The 17,956-nt window shown below is 37.4% G+C and overlaps 3 protein-coding genes across 9 annotated transcripts; 2 read left to right on the top strand and 1 right to left on the bottom strand.

The window, feature by feature from the left end:
- The first annotated feature begins 2,188 nt into the window (after nucleotides 1-2,188).
- Nucleotides 2,189-5,512, top strand: LOC137713595 (L10-interacting MYB domain-containing protein). 7 transcript variants are annotated; one of them, XM_068452916.2, is made up of 6 exons: nucleotides 2,189-2,312; nucleotides 3,740-3,839; nucleotides 3,930-4,079; nucleotides 4,152-4,284; nucleotides 4,404-4,744; nucleotides 4,822-5,512. In XM_068452916.2, the coding sequence occupies exons 2-6, from the start codon at nucleotides 3,747-3,749 to the stop codon at nucleotides 5,371-5,373; spliced, it is 1,269 nt and encodes a 422-aa protein (XP_068309017.2). In that variant the 5' UTR covers nucleotides 2,189-2,312; nucleotides 3,740-3,746; the 3' UTR covers nucleotides 5,374-5,512. The 7 variants fall into 7 exon arrangements, with proteins under 7 accessions (XP_068309017.2, XP_068309016.2, XP_088540966.1 ...); XM_088684839.1 differs by having other exon boundaries at nucleotides 2,202-2,312; nucleotides 3,734-3,839; XM_068452915.2 differs by having other exon boundaries at nucleotides 3,740-4,079.
- Nucleotides 5,513-10,136: 4,624 nt separating this feature from the next.
- Nucleotides 10,137-14,434, bottom strand: LOC148691431 (MADS-box transcription factor 23-like). Its single transcript, XM_088684023.1, has 2 exons — nucleotides 14,342-14,434; nucleotides 10,137-10,799 (listed from the first exon to the last, which is right to left on the bottom strand). Exons 1-2 carry the CDS (start codon nucleotides 14,432-14,434, stop codon nucleotides 10,137-10,139), a joined length of 756 nt encoding a protein of 251 aa, XP_088540149.1.
- On the top strand, nucleotides 14,180-16,814 carry LOC137713642 (uncharacterized). Its single transcript, XM_068452967.2, has 7 exons — nucleotides 14,180-14,297; nucleotides 14,407-14,550; nucleotides 14,632-14,714; nucleotides 14,845-15,003; nucleotides 15,565-15,675; nucleotides 16,105-16,171; nucleotides 16,265-16,814. The coding sequence occupies exons 2-7, from the start codon at nucleotides 14,433-14,435 to the stop codon at nucleotides 16,543-16,545; spliced, it is 819 nt and encodes a 272-aa protein (XP_068309068.2). The 5' UTR covers nucleotides 14,180-14,297; nucleotides 14,407-14,432; the 3' UTR covers nucleotides 16,546-16,814.
- The last annotated feature ends 1,142 nt before the right edge of the window (nucleotides 16,815-17,956 follow it).

Consider the following 17,956-nt stretch of genomic DNA (forward strand, 5'->3'; position numbering starts at 1 on the left):
CTCGTTTTTTGGCAGAAATTTATCTTAAAGCATATTATTTACAAATGAAGATGAATATCACTAGACTGTGACACTAAGTAACGGCTTTGTCTAGATCATTGGATGCTCCTATTGGTACTTTTGGATTTAAAATTCAAATTTCAGTGTTTAATGTAAAAGTTTAGGGAGGGTTAATGAGATTCCCTCAAATGTAACAAACAATAATGCATGAAGTGTAATATAAGGATCTCAAGTAAACTTTAAATTAATTGAAACAAACGATATGAAATGTTTATATTCAATTCTCATGCTTCCACATCTTCCATTTCGAATGAATCCTTAATTCTCATATCCAAACAGACTCATATCCCATGTTTGGTGGGTTTGCTTGGGTTGGCTTGGATCGGGCTTGATATTGGCTTGGGCTGGCTTCGAAACCTAAGGTTGGGTTCCAAAATCTAATTTATTTTAGACATGGATCCGAGATATGTATTTAATCCACGATACACTTAAAACTCTATCAAATGATAGACGTAATTCATGTTGAATTTAATTAGACTTATCCTAGCCAATGCGGCCCACCAAACAGTGTTTAATGTGGTCGCCTGCTCGGGAGCCTCTGTTTGATCATTTAGCTTCGGGACCATATGAGAGTGTTGAAATGTCCCACATCGACCATATCTATGAGAAAATAAGAGTTTAATATCATAAACCCACTCTAACTAATACCGATGTATTTTGGGCTAAAACCCCAGACGAATTGTGCATATGATAATTACCAAGTTGAGGACAATATCAATGTTGTTAAAAGTGAGCCGTGTAGCCCGTCTCTTTGATAATTTCTACATGATATCAGAGCCAGGGAGTGAGCCGTACTGTCACGTGATGGGTGGGTTTCCTTGGCCTCGTGCGATGATGGTGGGTCCTTTGGCCCCGCATGTAGAGTGAGTCCCCTTGGTTGCACGTGTAATCCACTAATTGGGTCTCACGTGAGGAGGCGTGTTAAAGAGTCAATTTGGTATTGCTTTTTTTTTTTTCCCACCAAAAACTGCTTCACTTTAAAGTTAAGCAGTAAAAAGTTATTTGGTAAAAATAAAATATATTGCTTATTTTAAAAGCAATGACCTCAAGACAGTAGCTTTTAAAAGCAGCATGTTGGTTGCTTTTAAAAGCTGCTTTAATAGAAGAAGTTGAGACATTATAATATTTTTAATTTATGTAATGAGCTCATTAATTTTAAACAATGACATTATTTATTCTTCTAGACACTGTTTTTCATACTCACAACACTTTTAAAATATAGTTTATAAAACGCTTAACTGTTTTATTTTGCAACAAATTATTCTTAAACACAACACAAGCAATTTATTAAAAAAGTACAACAATTCCAAATTGGTCCAAAATGTCCCACATCGACCGTATCTATGAGAAAAGAAGAGTTTAAATATCCTAAACCCACTTCAATTAATACCGAGACTTTTTGTGATAAAACCCCACACCTCACGGATTGTGCAGGTGAAATTACCAAGTTGAGGACAATATCGATATTGTTGAAAGTGGGCCGTATGACTTGTCTCTTTAATAATTTCTACAAAGAGCATACGAGTGCTTGACTAAGGAGACATTTGATGAATGGGTAAGGGCAAATGTTGTAGCAAACCAAAATGTTGTAGCTTGGTTGAGGAGTGCAACGTGAATGCACTCGACGAGTACAACTATATCAAATATTTAATGGAGAAATTTGGTATTTCATGACATATTTGTTACCTAGCTTGTACAGTTATAAGAAATACCCAATGATTAATTTGTGATTATGAAATAGACACGACACATCTGTTTGTGATTCGAAATGTTGTATTATACTGTTCACGATTTCCTTCTTCTAAAATTGCTTGTATAAGGGTATAAATAATAAATAATAGATTCACTTAGTAAGTATTATGATCTACTGATATTCATCTCTACTTACAAATAAAATGTCTTATATTCAGAATCCGTGAATGACGAGTTCAACACCAAATTGGCCCAAACCCCAAGTGTTTGGAAAAGAATTTCAAGCTCTTATTTCACACGGCACGTCTTGAATTTAATTCCTGACGATTCACGTAATTGTACCCAATGGATGGTTAAAATAACTTTGTGAGTCTTATGAGCTCCTAGAATAGTGAAAACCACATTTTTAGTAGAAGAAATATCAAAGTAAAAAAATTAAAAAACTAATGCAAAGAAAACAAATCCAAAGCCAAACAGAGGTATTCTCTCTCTTATCCCAGGACAACCTTATTCCCCATTTGTCAGCCACAGCTCGTTGGTTCAAACGGCAGTCACAACGGGTACTTCGCAATTCCTATTCTTCACCGCTGTTTGTTTCATCGAATTTCTGATTTATATTATTTATTCATGTAATATTGTCATGGAATCGATAATTTATATTTGCATTTTATTTTCTCTGAATATTTGGAGAAATCGTCCAGAAACGTTTTCTCAGCAACCAAACCGAGAATTAGGGTTTCCATCGAATAGCTTTGAAGCAATTACGCATTTTGGAAGTCAGAATTTTGATCCCATTGAAATTGAAACGGAGAAATTTCAACTGATCCGATTATCTGTAATTTCTTGTTGCATTTGGCAGTTGAGAGATTGTAGGAATTAGTAGAAAAAGTTGTGCTTTTTGGTTTTGGTGCTTGGTTATGTGAAGAATACAATACAAAAATAATGTGAAAAAGAGAGTAAAATTTTGGTAACTTCAGTGGGATTATAGTGTCATTTGGTACGCTAAAGTTTTTTCGGGAAGAGAAGTGATCTCCGCACACCCCATTTCTTTCCCTGCACACACTTAATGAGAATCGAGGGACATAAATGAACTGTGGTGTGCAGAAGGAGAAAAGAAGTTGCGGAAATCATTTTTCTTTCAGGATTCCACGGAGTTAAAGTTTAAAATTGCCATAGTTAGAACATTTTAGCAGCCTAAGATATTTTTTTTACTATTTCCCTTGGAGGTGTAAGACTGAAAGTGAATTATGTAAAAAGGATTAAAATATATGAGAATAGTTGGAAGGAAAAGGGGCAGTGTCAGAAGAAAATGGTGAACAAGGTTATGTTAAGGCAAGTCTTGGTGGGGAAGGGGGCAATGTAATAAGGAAATGGTAGAGCTAGTTTGAAAATTTAGTTGTGGTGCCGGGCAGCACGGGTGTTGTGGAATGAACTAGATTGAAAATTGTGTATCCATGAAGATTAGGATAAGAAGCTATGTTACAAGTATCTAATAGGTGACAATACATATTACATACAATCCTGGTAGCGGTGACATTATTAGTCTAAGCGGTCTAAGTTGGTAAAGTGATGATGGTGGTGGCAGCTGTGGAGTCGTAGCAGTTCTGTTATAGTGAAGGTTGTAGCTATGGAGGGGGGAATAGAGAACGGGACGGTGTAAACATGGTGATGGTGATGAAATGTGTGAGAAAGAAAATGCGACTCGTTAAGTAGTTTGCATTTTCTTCCCAATTGGGAAGAAAATTGTTTTTGCTTCTTCAACTATGGCGTACAACTTCTTTGTCGTTTTTACTTGATTTTAGAGAGAAAGGGAATGCAAATGCAGCTTGATATGTTTAACTGAACAATACTTTGCATACATTTATCTACGGTTACAAATCTGGTCTTCATCTAGCCAATATGCGTATTGGGCTCAACTACATCTATGGTTATTGCAATTTGACTAGCGTGAGCTATCCTTTCTATTGACAAAATTCTTAAGTTGCAGGTTAAAGATGTATGCAGGTTCTTCTACCACCAGTGACCATGTAAGGGCTAACTGGACTCCATCACAAGACAGTTTCTTCATTGACCTTATGCTAGAACAAGTGAGCAAGGGGAACAAAACTGGTCATGGATTTAGGAAACAAGCTTGGGCAGATATGATTGTACTCTTTAATAATGAATTTGGGTTTAAGTATGATACAGATATTCTGAAAAATCGATACAAAAGATTGAGGAAGCAGTACAGCGAGATGAAGAGTCTTGTTGATCAGGGAAACTTTAGATGGGATGAAACGCAACAGATGATAACAGCTGATGATAATGTGTGGAATAATTATATCAAGGTACACCGTTTAATCTTTAAACTTTGTTGTCCACGCACGAGAGTTATATTAGGTTGCACATGTTCTATGCAGGCCCACCCTGAAATGCAACCGTACAGAACAAAAGTCATTTCGCATTATAACGAGCTGTGCATAATATGTGGCCATGCAGTTGCTGATGGAAGATACAGTCTTTCATGTTATGATGTGGACTTTGAGAACGAAGGTACATATTGTGTGGGAAATCGTTATTAATTGATGTCAATTTGGCAAAGCTAATTTTCTGTTTGATAAATATGTGCAAATGCATTGAAATATGGTCTGTAATTTTCTCAAATTTTGTAGCAAGAGGAATGGAATTTCAAGATCCCACTGATGCTGATCCTAAAAAAATTGACTGGTCACAGATTATGGACCAATTTTTCGTTGAACTAATGTTGGATGAAGTGTGCAAAGGGAATAAGGTTGGTTGCACTTTCAACAAGAAATCATGGATTACCATGATCACATGCTTTAATGAGAAATTTGGGTTTCACCATGGTAGGGCTGTATTGAAAAATCGGTACAATGTCCTCAGGAAACATTACAGTAGCGTTAACGCCCTGCTTGATCAAAAGGGTTTTACTTGGGATGAAACACAACAAAAGGCAGTAGCTGATGATCCGGTTTGGAACAAATATATAGAGGTATATTTGAATTGTTCTTGATTAGGAATTTAATGGAGACATTCTATTGCTCGTACCTTACTTTGTTATAAATGCAGGCACATCCCAGTTTCCACATGTACAGAAATAAAGCTATGCCATATTATTCCGATTTGTGTGTCATATGCGGAAATGAGGCTAGGCTTTTGAAAAATGGTCCATCAAGCTGCAATCGAGCTCTTGACAAGGGAACCGTTGCTAAGAAAATTGACGGAGATGCTACACCTATTGTTGACAAACAAAATGTTCAGAAAAAAGCATTGGGTTCAAGTGATGTCAAGAATTTATCAGATCAAAAGGAAAGGCACAGTCATGAAGTCACACAAACCTTACAACAGTCTAAGAAACCACAAAGAACCGATGGAGTTGCAGCCAAAGCTCTAGGAGATATGGCAGTTGCAGAGTTACCGTTGAAGAAGAAACTGAAGAAAGAAGCATCTGTATCCATAGAGAAAGTTATTGATGTCTTAAAGGCTATACCAGACATTGACGATGATTTACTACTGGATGCCATTGACCTTTTGGAGGATGAGAAGAGAGCCAGGATGTTTTTAGCATTGCACCCCGCTCTGCGAAAGAAGTGGTTGATGAGAAAGCTACGTCCACAGTGATCCATCTTTCTTCCTCCGATTACCATTACAAGTGTATAGTTTTGTATCTCATAAGTCGTAAGTTGGACACATTGAACAATGCTAGCAATATTTGTAGAAAGAGTTCCTTGCTATACAATTATACTTGCTTTTGCTTCAAGTCATGAATCAAGCAAAATTCCAAGTCATGAATCAAGTAAAATTCTAATCTCTATATTTTCACGCATGCAATTTTAGAAGCTATCAAGTAATAACGTAAATACTCGCTTCTATGAAAAGGAAAAACATACAATCAGAAATTGTAACATAATAAAAAGTATTCAAAAATGTAACATAATAGAATAATAAGTATTAAAAATGTAGAAAATGATTGTTACTTATCCATTATCAACACAATTACATTATACAGGTAAATATACGGTCGTTGGCTTTTAGTTTGTAATCGAAATTTTGCATTGAATATACATAATAACACCATAACAATAGCAAAACCTCTTAATCACGCTTTGAATAGGATTCAATATCTTTTGGATTGGGAATGCTTCTCTAACGAAAAATAAACTAATCCAGCAAAACCTCTTAATCACGCTTTGAATAGGATTCAATATCTTTTGGATTGGGAATGCTTCTCTAACGAAAAATAAACTAATCCAGTGTGTTTATGTGAAAAACATGATTTAATCACATTTAATCTCAATTTAGACCTAAGTAATTCCTCACATCCAATTCGCTCCTAGAGAAATCATCTAAACGCATACCAACTTTAAACTTCAACTATTCTAAAGAACTCCTTATATTTCTAAGGCACTTCTAACATGTTTTGCCTCATGCAACTTCATATTCTGAATCGATTGCCTGGTTGGTAGGTCGCACCAAAATCTGCTGCCTCCCAGTCCAGTGTGGCTTTGTACTCCTCCATCCGCTTGATAGTGTTAGTTTCTTCCAATATCTTAGATTCATGTAATTGCAAAGTGAACTTGCATTTGGATTTACAACAAAATGATTACTTGGTAAATAATGCACTATGGTTGGACTTTTAAAGTATTACTTTCATATTTGATGCGTGTGTCAATGCTCATCCCATTCTTACTCTTTTACGACCTCAGACAAATGGGATCATGCATGTTCTGTATGAACAAAAACAAAGCTTAATTTTTGCATGTGAATTTTCTAATTTAAATTTAAATAAAAAAACGTATAAAATATATAACACCAAAAAATCAATTAACTAACGCTGGTGTGGTGTTTGCCAAAAGTCATCTATGCCTAATTCCTTAGTGTTTGCCAAAAGTCATCTATGCCTAATTCCTTAGTGTTTGCCAAAAGTCATCTGATGCCCTAATTCCTTAAGTGTTTGAGAGAAACTGAAAATATGTAAATAGTTCTAAGCTGAATTCGCGATTATTAATTTCTTTGGAGGACTTGGATATATATTTAAAGTGGGAGAACTTTGTATCCTGTCTGCTAGGCTAGGGCTTGGCAGGATGAGGGGTGGAGCAGTCTCCTTACGAGATGCTTAGCAATAGGCATTCATAGGTCGTTGACTTGATCCTAAGCTTGTGCATGTAAGAGTTAGTATTAGACATGGAACAGCGTAGGAAAGTGTTTGACCTTATTTAAGACTCCAATGAGCCTCCCGCGCTTGTCGTGCTTGCTTGTGTGTCTGATGGGCAAACCGTTGAGGGGTTAACGACCAATCCTCCAAGAACGAATGATGTTTCCTTGTGGGTCGTGGTCTGATAGAGAACTTGACATATGCTTTGTGCCGTGGGGCCAAATGGTTGTGAATGGAGTCTTCTTGGCCCTTTATGGTTAAGCTCTTAGTCTGCTTAGAGCAATTCCAGCGTTGGAGTCCTTCCCCTAGGCTATGCACTATTCAATCCACCTTATAAACAGTAACTGCCCTAATGAACAGTAATAGCCCTGGCAATAGACAATAAAATATTAATATTTTTTTTTATAAAATAATACAAAATAATTTTATTTGTAATTTCAGATAAGATTTTTTAATTGTTGTCGTTGCGCCATTTGTCATAAAATCCGAAAAGACAATTATTGAGGATGAATTTCCGATAAATTTTTTAATCGTACTCGTTATGCCACGTGTTATTATCCGAAAATACAATTATTAGTGATGGATTGCTGATAAGATTATTAACCAATCACGTCACGCTACGTGTCATAATTTGTTTACAATCATTGAGGATAGATTTCCATCAGGTTTTTAACGAATGATGGCATGCCACGTGGCATTATGTAGAACCTAAGCCTTTTCTGAATCTTCCATATAATCCACCATCCATCCTCACAAATCTCACACCAATTTTCTCAAGATCTCTATCATTATTCATAGTTTCTGCTTCCTTTTTCACAAAAATCTGTATCATTATTCATAGTTTCTGCTTCTTTCTTACAATATCTTCTTCTTCCTCAAGGATGATGTGGGAACTCGATCAGGAAGAGGAAGAATTGTTTAACCAATCAGAAGCAATGTTCAATCACCAGGGGAAAAAAAATGAGAGGGAAGAGGAAAAGGAGCGTAGAAGGAGAAATGACGAAGTAAGAATGGGCAGAGCCTCACATTCCCGTCGAGTCATCCAAGTTGTGGCTCAGATCTGCAGGCCCAGCCGTTCCGGAAACCTTGATAGAAGCAGGCAACGACGAGGTATGGAACTCTTGGATGATTATTTTGTCCCTAATAGTGCATTCTCTGATACGTACTTTAAACGTCGTTTTAGAATGGAACGACATTTGTTCAACAAAATTATGATTGCTGTTTGCAACCATGATTCTTACTTTATGCAAAAGAAGGATGCTTTTGGTGCTATGGGTCTCCTGCCTGAGCAAAAAATTACTGTTGCCTTGCGGATGCTTGCATATGGAGCGGATGCAGACCAAGTGGATGAGATAACGAGGATGGGGAAATCAACCATTCTCGAGTCCCTGATGAGGTTTTGCGGAGCAATCGAATCTATCTACACCGTTGAGTACCTCCGCAAACCTACAAACATGGACTTGGAACGGCTGTTGAAGGAGGCCGAGATGTGTGGCTTTCCTGGGATGATTGGAAGCATTGATTGTATGCACTGGACGTGGAAAAACTGTCCAAGTGCATGGCAAGGCGCTTATGGGGACAGAAAATGAGCAAAAAGTATCATTCTGGAGGCGGTGGCATCTTTTGATACATGGATTTGGCACGCCTTTTTGGGGCCCCGAGAGCTCAAAATGACATCAACGTCCTTGCCCAATCCACATTGTTCAACGATGTCTTGCAAGGAAAGGCACCAAAAATCACGTATGAGGTCAACGGACATATGTACGACGGGCCATACTACCTAGCTGAAGGCATTTACCCGCGATGGTCAACATTTGTCAAAATAATGCCACGTCCGCGAAGTGCAAAGGAAAAACACTTTGCAAGCTGTCAAGAAAGGTGCAAGAAGGATGTAGAGCGTTGTTTCGGTATCCTCCAAGCTCGCTAGGCGATCGTCAGGGGTGCTGCCAGATTGTTTGATGTAGAGTCGCTTCGATCCATCATGATGACGTGCATCATTCTTCACAACATGATTGTGGAAGATAAGTATGATTATGAAGCCGTTGATGAATATGAGCCAGACAAGATGAACAATTCAAGAACACGTATATATTGTGCTCATGACGCCACCGATAAGCCTGTGCAACATGAGCCATTACAAAGGGATGGACGTTACAATAAAAGGCTCATTCAACGATATACTGCATTCCAAATTCCAACACTCCAGATTGTGCCACGTGTCACAACGGTAACTTTTCTTAATTTTAAAACTATTTTTTCTTTTATTTTTTTATTTATAAAGCATATTAATATCCACCGTTGATCTCAGATCGAATGGTGGATATTAAATAAGACTTTTTTTTTTTTACCGTTGAGATCGAACGGTCCAAATTAAAGATCCGTTGAGATCGAACGGACCGTGGGAAGCCACGTGGCTTCCCAACAGTAACGGAAAAAGCACTTTTTTTTTTTTTTTTTTTTTTTTCTGATTTTGTCAGCGACGCGCCCCCACGGGCGAGTGGGGTGCATGCGCTTGACAGAAAAAAAAGAATTAAAAATGGCCTGACGCCAGGCTGACATCACATCCACTCGGGCTCTCGGGCTGGCAATTCTCCACGGGTCCGAAGCTCGGACCTCCACCTCCACTCGGGCTTTCCAACGCTGGAGCCGATCCATAGGGCCTCGAGCCCCTTTTCTCTCGCCTGCCCCCCGAGCAACCAGCAACGTTGGGCTTGCTCTTATGTTGTCTAGTGTAACTTCGATATTTAGATCTCATAAACCATGTGATATGCTCTTTTAAATGTGGTTAATTTATGCCTCCACATATTCTTTGCTTGTGAGGAAGATCATCTGTGATCAATAGTGTTCATCAAAGGGAAGTAATAGTAAGGACGGTGTGCGGTGTGCTACAACATCAAAAGTACAATATAGGTGTTGGAAGTGTAGGAAGTGTTTATTTTGTTGAATCTTGTAAAAATTCTTTTTAACAAATGGATTCGTGATTGACTGCAATAGGCCAAAGAATATATGTATATAGTATATGGTTATTATCTATATCATGTTCTAACTTCCAACATAACATTCTGATTATTTATATTTCATGCATGCAAATTTTAAAGCTAACAAAATTTTATAACCATTACAAAAACGAATTAATAAACCAACTATGCTTCAAAAACTTTCTTCCATGAAAAAAGAAATACAACTCAGAAAAATCATGAGACATTAAAATACAAAGTACGAAGAAAAATCAATGTACACCCAAATAATCCGTCAAAGCTAGTTCACGCATTGACAAATCATCATAACGTGCACAAACTTTGTCTTTCAACTCTTCCAATGAACTCTTGAACAGCTTCAATTTCTGCAAATTCATATTGTGAATTGGCTGGTCCCACCAGAACCTGCCACCTCCCATGTCAACATTCACCTCGTCCACTTCCATCTCCTCCGTGACTATTCCAAGTCTCGTTTGGTACATCGTGCTAGACTGTACTGAATTGAACTCGACTATACTACTTTTTACGTCGTTCTCATTCTCGACCCTTGCATGCATAGACACATTTTGTTGGCGGCCATGTAAGGGAGTGTTTGTACTTTCAAGGCGAGAGAGGACAGAATCCACCGAAGGGTGGCCGAAGACATACGTCTTGCCATGCGGCGAGAAGATAATGACGGCTACCTCAGCGCCATACAGAGCACTGAGCGCGGAGGCCTTCCTGAAACGTCCAACTTTCCGCTTCGAAAACGTGACATATAGGGAGCCTGAATTCTCTATTTTCTTGATTTCAATCTTTCTAGGTTTAGGTTTCTGCTTTGTGAGAATAAGAGTGCTACTTCTGATGTCTGACTTATCTCTGGCAAAGATAGAGTCAGTATATTGAGTTTGCGATGGTAGGCTTGTACTTGTAGTCTGTAGAAGAGGACGTACAGGAAGATATTAGAGAACCACAGAGAGGGTATATATAAGAGTTGGTACGAAGACTTGTAATTGATTAGGATTTGGTTTCCTTATTACTGTCTTATTTGGATTTATCTTGGTAAGAAACAGGTCGGTTTGCGTTTCGTAAAAGTTAGTAAACAAGTAAAAAATGGGAAGGAAAATCAAACATTCATTATTGTTTCGATTTAGGGTTGTTTGTAGTAAGCACTTTAGACCAACTCCAACCCACATGATAAAACTTATAATATAAGCTTTAAAACCACCCCTCCTCACCCACGGCCCACCCCCCCCCCCCCCAACAAAAAAAAAAACCATCTTTGACCATTGGCTAGATTCCCCTCAAGATTAACTCCAACCCACATGATAAAACTTATAATATAAGCTTTAAAACCACCCCTCCTCACCCACGCCCCGCCCCCCCAAAAAAAAAAACCATCTTTGACCATTGGCTAGATTCCCCTCAAGATTTAAGTCTGGCTTAAATTATTTTGAACCCACCAAATTATCATATTTCAAACTTTTATTTTGTTTTTTTTACTTATAATCTAACGGTTATGATAAAATGAGATCAAATCTAATGGTAAAAAAAAAGATTTGACGGCCTAAAATTAAATCTAACGTCTAAATAATTTAAGACAATTATTTAAATCAACTTTAACTTAAAACGTTATAAATACCTATGTATTTGTATGATTTTTAATTACTTATTGGAATTTAAATATCTTTAGACTAAAATGTTCATAAAAATATATAAGATAATCTATATAAATTTTGTTTTAAAAAAGGTTACTGAAAACAAAAAGTTAGGCTAAAATCATTATTTAATCATCATAGGGTAAAATTTTAAGCCACAAAAATTGGAGGAGAAAAACAGTTTCTGACTTATGGCTTAAAATTTTCTAGCTTAAATTTTTAAACTTTATCCTCAAAGATTAGAGACGGTCTTAATGACAATTTCCCTTTCCCCTGTGCAATTGCCGGCCCATTCTAATCAGTAGTCTAAAAAATCAAATCAAAACACTTTCATCATATTTGGGAGAGTTTAAACTCGGAACTCATATTGTGGCAAATTCAATAGAAATATATTACCCAATGGTTTTAAGAGCATAGAACAGTTTGGTCAACGTCCTTTAAAATTGGTAAAATGAATCTGTAAAGTTACAAGTTGTTACCCTAGTTGTCCTTCCGTCTATTGAGTTATCGAGTTAACAACTATTCATTTACGAGAACTCGGTAACTTTGGTCATAGGGCGCCATGTTGATGTCAATGTTAAGATTTTATTTAGTTCTTAGAATTTTTTTTATTCATTGGTCATATTGTATCTGTAAATTAACGTGGCACCTTTATTACGTTCATGTAAGCGAAAAATAGGTCAACTAAGTATTATTAAAAAAAAATAAACGTTAATTTATATATCTACAACGAACAAGCAAAACACACACACAAAAAAGAAAGGCACATCCGGAAGAGACCGTAGATTAACTAACTTTTTATTTGATTACTAATTATATTTGCACACAGAAAGTTAACACACTTCTTAGAGATTTTTTTTTAATCAAGAAAAGAAATTTAGTAAAAGGAAAAACCTCTATAACAACCGATGCCCAAGTAATCAAAGTTGAGGGCATTAAACCCTATAAAGGGGAGACAATGATCCCAGAAATGCAGATTATTAAGAGTGAGACCTAGATAAGCTAACGCATCTACCACAAAATTTGCTTATCTGAAAACATGGTTCCATTTGATGCGATTGAACTCTGAGGCAATCCCGCAAATATCCTCGATAATAGAATTTTGGTTCCAAGGGACATCCCATTTTTCTTGAACCACGCAGACGATTAACTTTGAATTTCCCTCTACCATAATGTTTTGAAATCCCTTACGTCTGGCAAACCCTAATCCTTCCCTCAAACCCATAGCCTCAACCACTGCAATAGTTACTTTGTCTAGGTTGAAAGCACCAGCACCAATAACTCAACCCTTAGAATTCCATAACACAAAGACGGTAGTAGCTCTGTCCGAAAGATAGAACCATCAAAGTTTAACTTTATAACATCCTAATAGGGGCTGTCGTCGCATGACCTGCTCAGAAATAATGTATAAATGTACTTCAAGTAGATAAATCTAATATTGTATATGGATTAAAATGTACATCATGTAGTGTATAAATTTTGTGTGTCTAACAAATAATTCAGCTGGTATTCGTATGTAAAAAGACAAAGCAAAGATTGTATTTTGTTGTTGGAATTGCTTGGCTAATCAGTTGTATCTCTCCACAGATCGTTTGGCCCCGAGTGCATGACTTGCCTGAGAATTCGACTGCTAGGCTAAAACCTTTTCTTGGTCCTTGTGGTGACACCATAATTTCAATAAGACCCTCGTGGTGGAAGAGTTATCAATTAAATTTTCATGATGAGCCCCTTTAACAATTGAGGTACAAATCTAAACTTGTGTTAGCTTTTCGTTTAAAAATACAGTGTGTCTCACATGGATAGGTTGTGTTATGCCCTACTTTGAGATATGCTCAAGATCGGCACGTGGCCACAAAAAGTAGCATTACAATAATACAAAGAATCAATTGGGACTCATACATAATATTGATAAGATATTCAGCAGAAACAAAATTACAATACAGGTTAAACAAACCATACTCTCGAGTGCACCATGAGAATATGCATTGGGCAAAGCTAAACCTGAATAAGTTATGAAGCTCGTGTAAGTAACAGTAATACGACATATGTGATTTAAAAGTCAATTGATCTCATCTAGGAAACATTTCTTAAATCCTCTACATATAAAAATCACTCACAAATTTCGATTGAGTCCACATAGGCATTCAACCGTTTTTTCATTACTGATGCATACATACATTTAATCATGTTTTTCATATATGTAATAAAATAATATGACTAGCACAACTCATTCCATGTAATCTACAGGATGGATAGTTCTGCATTCTAATTGCACTCATGAAATTGGATAGAAATGATACATAAGATAGGATGTAAGATTCCAGATGCACTCCGTGTAATCCATAGGATATGTAGTTCCAGACGCACTCAAGGGCAACCAAACATAATGTAAGGATCCGGACACACTTAAAAAAATTCTCCGAAATAAGTTTGGAACATTCAAATCTCCGAATTTTCTAAAGTCTCAATATGCATTCTAATCTTTATGAAAATTTTGAACTCGGGTTAGAAATTTTATTGGTGGAATCAATAATTTTAATCCAACTTTTACCCCTCCATTAAGAGATGGCATTGTGAAAACAAAATATTTGCAAAAAATATAAAATAAAATAAAATCCTTTGGTCTCAAAAAGGTTAATTAATTTTTTATCCGTAAAATTACAGTGAAAAATGGGTCTATTACTCTATTATTTAGGTTTGCGGCGGCAACTGAGCTTTGAGACTCTTCACGCTTTGAGACTTGGCGGTGTCCGTTGCGGTTGAAACGAGGCTGAGGTAGGTGGAAGCGCACAAAGAACTCAACTTTCAGATTTCCCAACCTCCGATTCTCCCCCAAGCGCCCAAATCCAATAGCAAATATCTGTATTTTCCTCCATTGTTGCAGGTGGAAAGCAATTCTCTGTGGCAGCCATGGCGGCTTGGCAGAGGCATCTGCAATCAGCAATCCGGAAAATCGGCAAAAGGGTTGAATGTAGTTACAACCCTTCAGCCAATTTCTCTTCTTCTTCTTCCTCTTCTCGCTTGGAGGGTCAGTATCTATTCGAATTGTCCAATTTTCTCACTTGGTGTTTTGGGAAAGTGTTAAATAATCAGAACCTTAATGTTGCAGGTCTCTTGCCTTATTTCCAAACTCTTTGCAAGCCATCTTCTCCAACCATTTCAAGACCCCTTCATCAATATTTTCAGCACTTGGTAATTCTCAAATATATATATATATATATATGTGTGTGTGTGTGTGTGTGTGTGTGTGTGTGTTTTCATTTCTAACAGTGTTGTGTTTATCTCTGCATTGTCAATATTTGTGCGGGTTTTGTTTTTACAGGGAATTTCGAGTTCGAGAAAGTTGAGAGCTGAGGAAGCGCCTCTTCCATCTCCATTGACTCCTGTTTTGGCATCAAATACTGCGACAAACGAAGAGCACAAGCAGAAATCGCTCACTAAACCTGATAAAGTTCAAGCTATCTTAAAGGGCATCAAACAGGTAATGACATTGCGCTGTTGTTGCATTGCTATAAGGCTTTGCAATGGATTATATGCTTTTATTGGATTTGGTTTTTGAAGCATTGAGCCATGAAGCACATTTTCTGCCATGTGGTTTATTTGCTTATGTTGTGATTATGATGTTCCGTTGCTGCTCAGTAATCAAATTAATGTTAGAGCATTCACGTGCACGTCACGACCAAATTGACATTCGAATGGATGACTAATGGAGGAGTCAAAGAAGACGTGGTAGGGCGTTGGTCACTTTAAACAAGTTCTCAGAAAGGAAAACATTATGCTTGTTGGGGGTTGAACGAATTCTTCTGTACCATTCCTTTTGCCAATTGTGTGTGTGCGCTTCAACTTGGATGCTAATAGTCCCTGCTATTGGAACTGTATCTTGAATAGTTCATCTTCTTGCAGTTTAGACATTTAAAGTGAATGATCTCTGGTCGTATAAATGATTGCTCTAAAATTTGTATGTTTAATGCTATTTTCAAGTTCTCCCCCTTATCAGTGACTTACGTTTATTAATTTTAACTCACGCATTTGTCACTCTCAGAGTCCTAAAAAGGTAAACTTGGTTGCTGCACTGGTACGCGGTATGCGTGTTGAAGATGCATTGTTGCAGTTGCAAGTGACAGTAAAGCGAGCTTCAAAAACTGTGTATCAGGTGATACAGCAACTCTTCACCTAGTTGAGCTCGAATCCATTTTAAGTAGAATAGATTCACGATATATAGAAACCATTTTAAGTAGAATAGATTCACGATATATATATATTACACACACACACACACACTATGCTATGTAAAAAACATGTGTGAAAGTCAGGAGAGCAGAACTGGATAGAATTAGCATTTAAGGTGATTTTCTTTTTATTATTTTTATTATTATGATTGTGAGAAGGCAGGCGTGAACGCATCAAGAACTTTACCATGTTTTTTATTATTAAGAATACTTCTGGAGTTAGTTATCATCATTCAGTATCAGTATAAAGGCTGGGTTTTCACATGTAACGCTTTCACTATGCTCATTTCTTGCTCAAATGAAAAAAATGTACTCCAGAATGTCAACGTTAATGAAGAAACTGCTATTTGCAGGTCATTCATTCAGCCCGAGCAAATACAACTCATAATCATGGGTTAGATCCAGACCGTCTCCTTGTTGGTAAATACTGCAAATAAAGTTTAGCTTTTCCTATATTTTTTTTTTTTTTAGTTTTTCAGTTTTAACCTTCTTTATTCCGCATTTTCTCTGTAGCTGAGGCTTTTGTTGGAAAGGGATTCTTCAAAAAGAGACTGTCCTACCATGCTAAAGGCAAATGTGGAGTTAAAGTGAGGCCAGAATGCCGCCTTACGGTCGTAGTAAGGGAGATTACCCCTGACGAGGAGGCGGAGATAGCCAAACTGAAGGTTAAGAATTTCATTAAGATGACTAAGCGCGAAAGAAAGCTTGTTCCTCACCAGCTTATTGAGACAACTCCAATTTGGGGCCGCAAAGGCAGAAGTCGTGATCGTGAACAAAATGGTGTGGCTTCATGAGCAAAGCTTCCTTCCCGTGCTTCCACATTCTAAAAGAAAGTTTTGAGACTGCTCCCCTGTCCTTGCATTTGGATCAAATTGTCGTGTTGAACTGTGAAAGACGAAGTGCCACAGTAGGAGCAAACCTTGTTTCAGTTTCTGGTAGTAGCTGCTTGTAGTTTTAAATGTTTTCGCCATTACAGTTAACGCTTAATATGTCGAATATCATCGCAGTCATTTCTTAGTTGGCTTTTGTTGAGAGAATAAAGTTATGAAAATTTTGAAGGAAATGCTGGATTCTCGTCTTCCAGTGCTTTTTTATCAGAAACCTCCTAGACATAGTTATGGAGAGCGTCGGTCTCGCATAGCAACTTATGACAACTAGTGACAAATCTTGCTAACTGATGTAACTATTTCACCCATGAACAGCGGACTCTGCATCTCACTTATCTCTGAATTGCTGCAGAAGTTCGGGGACTGACCCGTTGATGCAATCTTGATGAAAAACATTCAGTAAAAGAAAAGTTCACAGGTATCGACTACAAACCCAATGCAGCCAACATCAAATCCCAGTAAAAATCAGAGTAGTCGAAACGCGCATGAGTTTGGGCTTGGGTGTGAGTTTGACACAACACTAAACTATCATCTTCAGGTTCTACAAAATATATTTTTGGTGAAAATTTTCTTATAATCCATGTCAAAAATTCGAAAACAAGGATATAAATCTAAATCTAAAGGAATTTGAATATAAATAAAGTAACTTAGGAAGAAAAAAAATTCAATGGAAAAAGAAAAAAGGAGAAAAAACTATAAAAAAAAATAGAGAAGGATAGGATCGGTACTTCGGTACCGATCCGCGTAGAAGGGTGTTGCTGTCACGCTAGCGACTGTACCCTCTATAAGTCACGCTAAACGAGGTGGTCTTGAAGCACAAAAAATGCAGCTCGCAAAACGAGGCCTACTTCATGTGAACAAATCGAGGCAGGCTTCTGCGCACGCGAAACGGGCAGAGTCGACGCATAAAAATTTTGGCCAAAAGGATGAGGTGGGCTCGATGCACGAAAAACGAGACAGGCTTCTAACACTCAAAAAGAGGCAAGCCAACACAAACTAAACTAGATAGACCAATGCACGTAAAACGATGCAAGCTTGGGCGCACAGGTCAACCATTGTTGCCCACACAAAGCTTTGGTGTTGGGAGGTCGAGCATACATAAGCTGTTACCAATATGGGGTAGGGTTTAGTTTTAATCTCACGGGTCAACCATTGTTGCCCGTACAAACCAATTATGTGGGGGGTAGAGCATTTATAGGGGGTAGGGTTTAGTTTTAATCCCACATGTCAGCCATGGTTTGTTGTACGAATCATAGGTGCCATAGGTAGGGCATTTGTAGGGGGTATGTTTAGTTTTAATCCCACGAGTTGATCGTTA

The sequence above is a fragment of the Pyrus communis genome, chromosome 14 (assembly GCF_041283825.1).
Source record: "Pyrus communis isolate YQ-2024b chromosome 14, ASM4128382v1, whole genome shotgun sequence".
NCBI classification, from domain to species: Eukaryota; Viridiplantae; Streptophyta; class Magnoliopsida; order Rosales; family Rosaceae; genus Pyrus; species Pyrus communis.

Bases quoted from the DNA above. Each gene is read 5' to 3' on its own strand.
- LOC137713595 (XM_068452915.2), top strand. From the start codon at position 3,747: ATGTATGCAGGTTCTTCTACCACCAGTGACCATGTAAGGGCTAACTGG. The intron at 4,080-4,151 runs GTACACCGTTTA...TGTTCTATGCAG, and splicing joins TGTGGAATAATTATATCAAG to GCCCACCCTGAAATGCAACC. The intron at 4,745-4,821 runs GTATATTTGAAT...TTATAAATGCAG, and splicing joins TTTGGAACAAATATATAGAG to GCACATCCCAGTTTCCACAT.
- LOC137713642 (XM_068452967.2), top strand. From the start codon at position 14,433: ATGGCGGCTTGGCAGAGGCATCTGCAATCAGCAATCCGGAAAATCGGC. The intron at 15,676-16,104 runs GTGATACAGCAA...TGCTATTTGCAG, and splicing joins CTTCAAAAACTGTGTATCAG to GTCATTCATTCAGCCCGAGC. The intron at 16,172-16,264 runs GTAAATACTGCA...TTTTCTCTGTAG, and splicing joins TCCAGACCGTCTCCTTGTTG to CTGAGGCTTTTGTTGGAAAG.
- LOC148691431 (XM_088684023.1), bottom strand. From the start codon at position 14,434: ATGGCTGCCACAGAGAATTGCTTTCCACCTGCAACAATGGAGGAAAAT. The intron at 10,800-14,341 runs GTTGGGAAATCT...CCTCTTCTACAG, and splicing joins CGCTTGGGGGAGAATCGGAG to ACTACAAGTACAAGCCTACC.